The following is an 11504-nucleotide window of genomic DNA, read 5'->3' on the forward strand; positions in this document are numbered from 1 at the left end:
ATTCTTGGTGCAATTTCAAAACATGTGCGCGTGCTACAAATGAACGAGAGTAAAATGTTTTGTTGTGATATGACGTCATGTTTCGGGAAATGAACCCTGTATGTAGTTAGCTTGCTTTAGGACTTCCATCCATGTCAGCAAGCAATCACTGGCCAGATAGTGAGTATCTGCCTGTGTTGCATTAACTGTCAGTTGATTGTGGGAATGGTGAAAGTCAGGCAATAGTGACCTTAAACTACTAACGTTAACTAGGCAGTTTAGAGTGTGCGGGTAAGATTCACTTTCATGTTCGGTGTTGGGTCTAACAGTCAACAGCTAGCACTGGTACTGGCTAACGTCAGCTATATTGCTACCTTAGCACATCCTTGTGTGCAGATGTCTTCTCAAATTTGAGAAATGTATTGACTGACCAACACTTTTCAAACTGTGGCAGCACTAGCCGACTAAACTTTTTGTTTTTAAATATTACGTATTTCAGCACCCAAAGAATAGTCCGCATTTACAAATGACGGACTATTCTTTGGGTGCTGAAATCCGCAGTTAAAAAAAAACAAAAAAACGTGATTTTATGTGACGTCAGAGCTGCAGTCTGCCACGCTAACGCTATTCGGAGCTCAAATAGATCGTAAATCGTTGAGTTTAGCCGGCTAAATCTGGCTAGGCCTATACTTCTGCAGCCATCTCTTAACATTACTGTAATGTTACATCTAGAAGGATTGTTCATTTAACATAGCAATGATGTTGGTTTTGGTTATCTGCTACGGTATTACCACCGACCTGTGCCATAAAGGTCAGACCTCATGGCAGAGGATGTAGGCCAGGGTTCCAGAACTGGCGGACCCCTGGCCGAATTTGGCCCGCATTTGATTTTATTTGCCCCTCCCTTTTTATGTTAGACATAAAAGACCTTTCAAACAAAAGTAAATCAGGTCCAAGTTATTTTAATTTAGGAAATCTGTTCCAAAGTATTCCCATGCATAATAGTGAGATATACTGTATTTGATCATATATAAATGTCAGCAAGGTTTGAAATTATTATGTTTTAGTCAAATATATCTGTTTGGGCTTCTTGCAGTCAATTTTTAGTCTGCAAATTGTTTGTAATTATCTCTCTCTCTGAATCTAGTTCCCTGATGGAGACCGATTACCCACACACAAACAGAAGGCTACAGTCCTCCTGAGAGCTGTAATATTATAGGGCCATAGAGTACCATAGTCATCATACCCATAAAACCTAGCGGTCAAACAGGGAAATGGTTTCAATTGTTTTTCCACCATTCATAGGGAATTTTAGAACCACTTAAAATAAGGGCTTTGTTTCATGTAGGCTTACCCTGGTGTGATGTTTTAATAACCGGTTCGATCTCTCTAGGTCTATGACAAGGTGACTTTTATCAATATATTTGGCTGGATTAATTCCCCCCCCCCCCCCCCCCCCCAAAAAAAATGTTTTTGGAAATGCTAATTAGCTGCTAATGTGGCTATCATAAAGAACTACAAATGCCATGATGATCTGGACGAGACTGCCGAATCGAGGCGAAGTTAAGAATCTCTGGATTACCTATCTAATGTTAATTAAATGTAGTAATTCATAAATTGGCTACATTTCTTTAATGGACAATTCTGTGAACTGTCTTGTGCAAGTTTTAAATTGGCCTGTTAGCAAAGGTGTCAGCTAGAGATGGCGTGTAGGACCTTTCATGGTTTTGTAGTTTTGCATGTCTACTTTGCTGCTAATTAGCCTTTTTGAATCTGAGAGTAAATAGAGCCGAATATAATGGGCCTATGTAGATATTCCATAAAAAATCTGCCATTTCCAGCTACAATAGTCGATTAACTACAATACATTATTAGCTATGTCTACACTGTATTTCTGATCAATTTGATGTTATTTTAATGGACAATTTTCAAAAACAAGGACATTTCTAAGTGAACGGTAGTGTATATATTGATAAAAGTCACCTTGTCCGAGAGAAATTTACATGGTTATCAAAACATCACGCCGGGGTAAGCCTACACGAAACACAGCCCTTATTTTAAGTTTTTCTAAAATCCCTTATGGGAAAATGAATGGTAGAAAAACTATTCTAACCATTTCCCTGTTTGACCGCTAGGTTTATGGGTATTACGACACCTCCACTGTGGGGCTCTATTATGGATAAGCTTGAACACAAACATTTAAGGAAGCTCTCTTTCTCACCAAGGCAAGACGTGTCACAACAGGAAACCACAATGATCTTAATCTGTTCATAAAATAATGTTGTTTAAAAATACAGATTTATGACGAGTTATTTAAGTTTCCAAGAACACAGGTCATTTACTTTTATTGGCTTGTTCACTGCTTTGGAGGTTAGACTAGGCTATGATTTCCTGTCTCTAGGACAGATGGCTTTGATTGTCCCAGTTAATTATTAGCTTTTTTGTTTTTACTGTAAGAGCTGTTTTCTTCTAAATTGTACATTTCTATGTGCAAAGGGACATACCCTTCTGGTTTCTGTGGTTTATAGTTTTGTCATGGTGTTGTTGGAGCACTGCCTTCCGTGGCAGGTGTCTGGAGTGGAAAGTACCCTACATCAGGGATTATCAACTAGATTCAGTCACAGGCTGTTTCTGTTTTTTTCTTGAGTGGATGGTCAGGGGTCCGGAAAATAAGTACAAAACATTTGTGCACTAGATTCTACTCTGCTGAAATAGTATGTGCATTACAGTATTTGCATTCTAAAGGTATAATTCACAGGTAAGACCAATTTCACTATGTATTATGAAGTTTGACATGAACATTAATTTCTTTGATATTTTTTGATCTTTGAATAACTTTTAATTGAAGTTTTATGTTCCTTGTTTAGAAATAGTGGGCTCTATTTTCAGCTGGTGCTAAGGAGTTGCAAGTGTCAAAAGCATGTTAGTAAGTGTTCATTTGCAATTTCGTCATGTTAAAACTGGCGCACTATTGATTGATTTATCCAGTCAGTTGATTTATCCAGTCAGTCCAGTCAATAAATAATATAATAATACTCGTAGGAAAGGTTTTCACCTTTGGCTCACAATCTGTGGATACTATATGATTAGAAAGGTACAAAATGTATGTAAAATATCACAGCACAATTGAAAAATATATGGCACATGGAAACCAAACGAGAGTGGTCTATGGTGATAGGTGGGATGGGCTGAGCGTGGCTGAGGGGTGGGATTAAAGAGTTTATTTTCAGTAATGTATTATTGTTATGTGATCATTTGTAGACTAAAAATGTACCGCAAGAAGCCCAAACATTGAAATGATTATGTTTTATTCAAATATACAGTACCAGTCAAAAGTTTGGACACACCTACTCTTTCAAGGGTTTTTCTTTATGTTTACTATTTTCTACATTGTAGAATAATAGTGAAGATATCAAAACTATGAAATAACATAAGGAATCATGTAGTAACCAAAAAAAGTGTATATAAATATAATATTTGAGATTCTTCAAAGAAGCCACCCTTTTCCTTGATGACAGCTTTGCACATGCTTGGCGTTCTTTCAACCAGCTTCACCTTGAATACTTTTCCAACAATCTTGAAGGAGTCCCCACATATGCTGAGCACTTGTTTTCTGCTTTTCATTCACTCTGTGGTCCAACTCATCCCTCACCATCTCATTTTGGTTGACGTCGGATGATTGTGGAGGCCAGGTCATCTGATGCAGCACTCCATCACTCTCCTTCTTGGTCAAATAGCCCTTACAAATCCTGTAGGTGTGTTGGGTCATTGTCCTGTTTAAAAACAAATGATAGTCCCACTAAGCGCAAACCAGATGGGATGGCATATCGCTGCAGAATGCTGTGGTAGCCATGCTGGTTAAGTGTACATTGAATTCTAAATAAATCACTGACAGTGTCACCAGCAAAGCACCATCACACCTCCTCCTCCATGCTCCGCAATGGGAACCACACATGCGGAGGTCATCCATTCACCTACTCTGCATCTCACAAAGACACTGCAGTTGGAGCCAAAAAACTCAAATTTGGACTCATCAGACCAAAGGACAGATTTCCACTGGTTTAATGTCTATTGCTTGTGTTTCTTGGACCAAGCAAGTCTCTTTTTCTTATTGATGTCCTTCAGTAGTTTTCTTTTGCAGCAATTCGACCATGAAGGAAAGAAATTCCACAAATTAACTTTTAACAAGCCACACCTGTTAATTGAAATGCATTCCAGGTGACTACCTCATGAAGCTGGTTGAGAGAATGTAAAGTGTGTGCAAAGCTGTCATCAAGGCAAAGGGTGGCTACTTTGAAGAATCTAAAATATATTTTTATTTGTTTAACACTTATTTTGGTTACTACATGATTCCATATGTGTTATTTCCACAAATAACCGGGCTCTCAAGTGGCGCAGCGGTCTAAGGTACTGTCTAAGGTAGTGCTTGAGGCGTCACTACAGACACCCTGGTTCGATTCCAGGCTGTATCACAACTTGCTGTGATTGGGAGGCCCATAGGGTGGTGCACAATTGGCCCAGCGTTGTTTGGGTGTGGCCGTGTTGGCCGTCATTGCAAATAAGAATTTGTTCTTAACTGACTTGCCTAGTTAAATAAAGGTTAAATATAAAATGTTAAAAAAGCATGGCAGCAACACATGACAACACAGCATGGTAGCAACAGAACATGACAACAATGTGGTAGCAACATAACATGGCAGCAGCACAATATGGTAGCAGCACAAAACAGAGTACAAACACTCTTGGGCACAGACAACAGCACAAAGGGGAAGAAGGTAGAGCCAACAATACATCACGCAAAGCAGCCACATCTGTCAGTAAGAGTGTCCATGACTAGGGCTTTGAATGAAGAGATGGAGATAAAACGGTCCAGTTTTAGTGTTTGTTGCAGCTCGTTCCAGTTGCTAGCTGCAGCGAACTGAAAAGGGGAGCGACTCAGGGATGTGTGCTTTGGGGACCTTTAACAGAATGTGTTGTATGTGGAGGATGAGGGCTGCAGTAGATATCTCAGATAGTAAAGACCCTTTCTCTCTTGGAGTCTTACTTGAATAATGAAATGGTATTTATAAGGAATTGGAACAACACCTGTAGTCATATGTGAAAAAAAAACATAAACAAGAACCCTCCCTGTGCGGAAGCAGCACGCTAGTTTATCAGCTGTGGGTTACTCGCTGTATGGTGGTTTTCTTGTGTGTGTGTGTGTGTGTGTGTGAGAGAGAGGGGAGGGAAGTGTGGTGTAGCTTCCTTTTTTTATTATGTGACTTGTTTTTCTGTCTCTGCACATCCTTTAAGGTATGATGCCGTTCCTATTCTGTCCAGCATCATCCTGTGTTCCTCCCCTCCTCCTTCTATGGTAAGAATCACCTGGACTCCAGTTTGTTCCTCCATCTAAGAATGGAGGGCCCTCAAGCCTCCCAAAAGCTTGTAAAGCAGCCAGAGGACTTCAAATTTGGTCGAATTCTAGGAGAAGGCTCCTATTCAACAGTAAGTCCTCATAATTTTCTATGGTGTTGTATTTTGTGTGGGGGATTTACAGATTCAGTTTCAGATATATGAATTACTTTTTATTTTCTATTGTTGGTAAAGGGTTGGATTGTTAAAAAACAAATCTTTGTTGATTGCAAACTTGTTTCAGGTTGTGCTGGCAAGAGAACAGGCCACAGGGAAGGAATATGCTAGTAAGACACTACAAATATGTTTTCTCTTGTTGCATGAGGCTGATGATCCTCAAGTGGCGTTCAAGTGACTGTCCTGGATTCTGCTTATAACTTCAATGCATTTGTGCTGAACAATAATGCTCTTTGAAGTGAGGAAACTGGAATTTGATTCAGTCATAAACACAGAGTGAAGCATATCGGTTTGAATTGTGTTTCAGTGAAGATTCTGGAGAAGATGCACATCCGGAAGGAGAACAAGGCACATTGCGTGACGCGAGAGAGGGATATCATGTCAAGCTTAGACCATCCATTTATCGTCAAGCTCTACTTCACATTTCAAGATGTGAAAAGGTTGTGTATCCTTTGAAATAATCATAACATGGGCTACTTTAAGACTTCTGGTCTCATCCATTTTGTGATCTTAGTACCATTATCCTTAACGGCCTCCTGTTAGATTTTGGCATAAGCTATGCAAGAAATGGGGAATTACTGAAATACATTCGCAAAATAGGCTCCTTCGATGAGACGTGCACTAGATTCTACTCTGCTGAAATAGTATGTGCATTACAGTATTTGCATTCTAAAGGCATAATTCACAGGTAAGACCAATTTCACAATGTATTATTAAGTTTGATATTTTTGTATCTTTGAATCATTTTTTATGGAATTTTTATAATGTTCCTTGATTAGAAATTGTGGGCTCTATTTCCGGCTGCCGCTAAGGAGGTGCAAGTGTCAAACGCACGTTAGTTTGCAATTTTGTCATGTAAAAACTGGCACACTGGCATTTTCCAGACCTAATGCCAGGTTCGTCAATTTGCCTGTCTAATATCATCTCGCTTGCGCTGAGTAAACATTTTGGAGGTTTTTGCCCTCTGCTTTTTCATTATTCAGAATACACATACTTGCATACTATATAAACATTTTTGAAAATCTGCCGAGCCCATAGGTAACGATACAATCGACAGGAGCCTAGTATTTTGTATAGACGTGCAAATGCTATGGGTAAAGACACTTGAATTGAAAATATACTGCACATCCTAAAACATACACACATATGCCTACCTGCATACTTAATTTCACTTGTTCCAAGTATTGATCCCCAGCTCCAAAGAGCGCCTCTCATCTGGTTACCAAAGACGCACTCCTCCAAACATATTTAAATTATTCAGTCCTATAATGCAGTATCAACTGTAGGCCTAAGCTATATTTCGCTTATTGAGGATGTGCCTCACACATACAATACAATTTACCTAGTACTTTTTATTTTTTTAGGAAAAGTTTGACACATAAAGACATATAAGGCTCATTGAAAAGCCAATTACAACAATGTTGACTTCCAACTCTCCAAACATAGGCTATTGAGCAAACTCGTTACTGTAGCCTATGCTATTTAATAAACTTTAGTATCAATCCAAAATGGACCAGGACGAAATAATATTCTGTGCCTCCAGCCGAATTGGAAGTGATGACAATGCAAAGACTGTCAATAACAAACAGAACTTGAGACAAACACATGCAGTATTAAACCATGGAACGCATTGATTGGCCGGTGAGTGGCCAAGCCCTCTTCACACCTACAACTTGTTCGTTCATTCATCAAAACCCAGCCCTTTTGCGCCACTGCCAGCTATTGTAGTCATAATTCCGGCTGTGAAAATGGCAAAAATATTTCTGACACACCCCTGAACCTATAGTGCTATCGCCAGTGCTTAGATTTACCACTGCGTTAGGTTTGTTAAAATGTCATGATATGAATTTTATTTTAAGGTTTTAAATGGTGTGGCTTTTTCTTTACAGGGACCTCAAACCAGAGAATATTTTACTGAATGAGGACATGCACATTCAAATAACAGACTTTGGAACTGCAAAACAACTCTCATCAGATGGTACACAAAGTAATTTAACACATATTGCTTTGTCTTTGTGTAATTTTCCTCCAGTTTGTTGATAGACTAAGTACGGTACATTGGTTTGTTTACCCCTTATCGTATTGTGGTTAACTTATCTATCTATACCTCTCTAAAGGCTAACAGAAAAGTGTTTTTGTTATTTATAGGCACATGCACAAGGGTCTCTATGTGGACTTCATAGATATGGAAGCAAATTATAGCAAATTGCTAGTTATACGGTGCTCAGAATATAAATGTAATAGGTATGAGTCAATAATGTCATTTTAAGCACAATTGACTCAAGACATCTTCAGTGACGGTACCAAATGTGTCATGTGAATAATTTGTCCATACATCTAATTCATATGATTGTTTTCTTTTGCAGACAGAGCAAACTCCTTTGTTGGAACAGCTGAGTATGTTTCTCCAGAACTACTGACTCAGAAATCTGCCTGCAAAAGGTAGTTTGACTTGAATTCATTCAGTACCCTGATTTGAATCCAATATTCAAAAGTCATCTGTTAGTGTATCACTTCTAGCCTCGCTTGCCATGCTTTATGCAGCTGGGAACAAGACTTGTGTATTTCTGGCAATTTTTACATCACTATGATAAAACCCAAAACTGAAAAAAGTTAACTGAATCGGTCATGTTTTCTGATGTGTTTTAGCTCTGACCTTTGGGGTTTAGGCTGTATCATCTACCAGTTGGTAGCAGGATTACCTCCATTTAGAGCTGGGTAAGTTGCGTATCGTACATTATTATTTTCCTTTTTGAATATTTGAGAAGCGTCATTGTCAGGGGCTTTGCAGAAGCGCACTTTGATTTGGTAAACGATGTAGTCTATTTGTTATCGCAATCTAAAAACACTGTGTGAAATAACAGGAAGTTATGGCTGTGGTGTTTATGACTTGTTTGTGTATTGAGTGCCTGGAGGCTTGAAGAAACCCCAGTCACTCTCTCACATGGCAGCAGCTTCATGGTTCAACTACAAACCAACACATTTACCTCAAGTACAGTGACAGTTGTGTATACTGTATGCGTCTTCCACTTCCAGGCAATCAAGCCCCAAAGAAGACATCAATATGACACAAGTTCTAACATGTGCCTTGCACTCTCATATGATCTTCTGTCTGTCCATGTGGTTGATTGTATTATTTGCTCACCAGGAATGACTACCTGAAATTCCAGAAGATTATTAAACTGGAGTATGAATTCCCTGATAAATTCTTTCCTAATGCGAAGGATCTAGTGGAACATCTTCTAGTGAGTCTAATCATAGGAATTATTCAAATACATTCGGATGTTGTTCCTCAGTTCCATACTATGACCCAATGAGTGTCATTATTAACTAAGCATTGCTTTATTTTTGTGGTAGTGCTTGGATCCCTCCAACCGATTAGGTTGTGAGGAGATGGGTGGGTACAACCCTCTCAGAGCCCATTTTTTCTTTAAGGCTGTCACATGGGAGAACCTTCACCTACAGACACCCCCCAAACTCACCCCCTACCTGCCAGCCATGGCTGAGGATGATGAGGACTATTATGGAAACGTAGGTTTTTCCCTCTTGACATATAATTATATAATCATATAATAATTAAAGGTTAACACACATCCTTGTTGACATATTGTTTCCCCAATATGTCAAATTAGCATGTCCTTGTATTGTAATCTGTACTGAAAACACCCTGATCATGATGATGTTCCATCCACAGTATGATGACCTCCTCAGCCAGTTCAGCAACATGCAGGTTGTCCATTCCCGCTCCTTTCAACCACTGTTTGTGGCAAACCCCAGTCCCATCCCCAACCCTGCACAAAGGCCCAACAGCAACATCGAGCAGTACATTCATGACCTGGACAACAACTCTTTTGAGCTGGATCTGCAGTTTTCCACTGAGGTGAAGCGGCTACTGCTTGAGAAGCAGACAAGCAGAAACCCCTGGTAGGTCTGCAGCGATGTTCTCGTGAGCAAAACATGTTTTTGTGGAAAGAGTGTCAGAAGACTAACTGTCAATATTATCTCACCATAATATTGACACATACTGTAGTTGATGATCTCATGCTCGTATGTTGGGATTCCTATGTTTACTTACAATATTTACACAATTCTACCTGTGATATCTTGTAAACATGAAGCACTTTACCTAAAGACAATACAATGCCAACAATAATATGATATACTGTGTGAACTGTATCAAGAAAGATTTTGGGAATTCACTTTTTTTGATCTATTAAGGAATCAGTTTGTGGAGAATAATTTGATCCTCAAGATGGGACCAGTGGACAAAAGGAAGGTAAGGATTTATGTAATCCTGAATTACTTTACAGTAATGTTCTATTTTTCAGTTTGAAGGGGAGGAGTGAATGTCTTGATACTGTACTCTTCCAACCCTAAAGCAACATACTTCCCTCCTCTGGCAGTTGTTTGCAATTGCTGCCAGGAATCAATTTGGGGCATCTTGAACCATACTTACTGACTTTACCTACAGGCAAGATATTTCTTTTTTATGTCTGAGAATCGCTCTCTGCTTTTAAAGGGGCTGTTTGCACGTCGGCGCCAGCTATTGTTGACTGAGGGACCACACCTTTACTATGTGGACCCAGTTAACAAGGTTTTGAAAGGAGAGATCCCCTGGTCCCCCGCACTGCGCCCAGAGGCCAAGAACTTCAAGACCTTCTTTGTCCATACAGTAATTAATTAGTATTTTGGAATTAATAGCTCACCCTTAGCTAACAAAACTCACTTTATAAAACTATCAGTAACAGTGACCTATCCTCCTCTTTGCAGCCTAACAGAACATACTATCTGATGGACCCGTGTGGGAATGCTGACAAATGGTGCAACAAAATTCAAGAAGTGTGGCAAAAAATCTATAACAAGCATTTTAACTCGTGCATGTAGGTTGGGTACACTATCTTTTGAAGACAGGTCTTACCCTGTAATGACAGGAGACAGAAAATGAAGGCGTTAATTCATAAATGATGGAAAACACCTAGCTGTAATGTAGCTTACAAGTCGAATTCCCTATTACTCCACACATTTAATTTCTTGTAGGGCAGCAGGTTCAGGGCATATTCCATTGTAATGCAGAATTTGATACATTCAGCTGGATCTAAAGCCATTCTGGTATAGAATGGACCTATTATTTAAGAAAGTAGAATGGCTATTACAACTATTCTAACTGATGATTTCTTAGGCTTGGATGGTCTCATGTCTGACATGGTGGCCTTTCCTAAGCTATTTGTCTTCTATAGCAGAGAATAAACTTTGGTCAAACCACATGGGCTGGTGCTGCTTTAGAAATTAGGAGTTGACTTGGATGTTGGTTGAACAGTTCATCCAAATTGCAAAGGAGGATGTTGAAGCCTGTTTTTGACTGTTCTCATTTCTGTGAGAAGTTGATTGTAAATGTTAGACAGATATTTTGTTAGTCTATTCTACCGACCATTGCTGTGATGTACAAAGTGGGATGCAAGTAAAGTGTAAGATGTATATTTTGTATTTGTTTTATTTTGTATTTGTTTTATCCTTTGCTGATTAATCCTCATGCTATCCAAACAGTTCAAATATGGTAATAATTTGGATTAATGACCTGGCTCCATGTTTACATAATTTAAATGTAAATCAATTGAATGTAAATAGTTGATAATGGTAAATTATGATATTTTGCTATCTTTCATTGTAATCTATATTTTATTTATAGATGGTGACATTGTTATTTTTACATAAATAGATGTGGGCCTATTTTTTTGTGTGCAAGTTTCAAATTGTTAATTGAAAGAATGCGGCGTATATATAAGGTGGCTTGGTAATAAACGCATGTGGGATTTTGACAAACGTCCTGTGTTTATTTATACTTAGCTTGGGTGAAAGCTCAGTATCATCATTTTGGGACCAAACCTTTTTTGAAGTCATGGAGTCCCAACTGCAAAAAAATATTCTTATGAGAAGGATGCAGGGAGTGGGGGGATGGG

General features: G+C 38.9%; 1 protein-coding gene across 24 annotated transcripts; it reads left to right on the forward strand.

Annotated features, from left to right (window-relative positions):
* Nucleotides 1-60: 60 nt before the first annotated feature.
* On the forward strand, nucleotides 61-11367 carry LOC110538270 (3-phosphoinositide-dependent protein kinase 1-like). 24 transcript variants are annotated; one of them, XM_090193341.1, is made up of 15 exons: nucleotides 2217-2737; nucleotides 2847-2905; nucleotides 5272-5463; nucleotides 5615-5657; nucleotides 5855-5992; nucleotides 6091-6235; nucleotides 7437-7525; nucleotides 7914-7989; nucleotides 8197-8265; nucleotides 8696-8792; nucleotides 8905-9078; nucleotides 9242-9471; nucleotides 9766-9823; nucleotides 10067-10219; nucleotides 10318-11367. In XM_090193341.1, the coding sequence occupies exons 3-15, from the start codon at nucleotides 5374-5376 to the stop codon at nucleotides 10429-10431; spliced, it is 1476 nt and encodes a 491-aa protein (XP_090049467.1). In that variant the 5' UTR covers nucleotides 2217-2737; nucleotides 2847-2905; nucleotides 5272-5373; the 3' UTR covers nucleotides 10432-11367. The 24 variants fall into 24 exon arrangements, with proteins under 24 accessions (XP_090049464.1, XP_090049466.1, XP_090049475.1 ...); XM_090193343.1 differs by having other exon boundaries at nucleotides 2320-2737; nucleotides 2847-2901; XM_090193337.1 differs by having other exon boundaries at nucleotides 2523-2737; nucleotides 7437-7534.
* The last annotated feature ends 137 nt before the right edge of the window (nucleotides 11368-11504 follow it).

Source organism: Oncorhynchus mykiss, chromosome 12 (assembly GCF_057628025.1).
Source record: "Oncorhynchus mykiss isolate SJ-2025 chromosome 12, ASM5762802v1, whole genome shotgun sequence".
Classification (NCBI taxonomy): Eukaryota; Metazoa; Chordata; class Actinopteri; order Salmoniformes; family Salmonidae; genus Oncorhynchus; species Oncorhynchus mykiss.

Coding starts and splice junctions, on each gene's coding strand:
- LOC110538270 (XM_090193338.1), top strand. CDS start 5,374: ATGGAGGGCCCTCAAGCCTCCCAAAAGCTTGTAAAGCAGCCAGAGGAC. Junction 8,266..8,695: donor TTACCTCCATTTAGAGCTGG/GTAAGTTGCGTA, acceptor TTTGCTCACCAG/GAATGACTACCTGAAATTCC. Junction 9,079..9,241: donor ATGAGGACTATTATGGAAAC/GTAGGTTTTTCC, acceptor TTCCATCCACAG/TATGATGACCTCCTCAGCCA.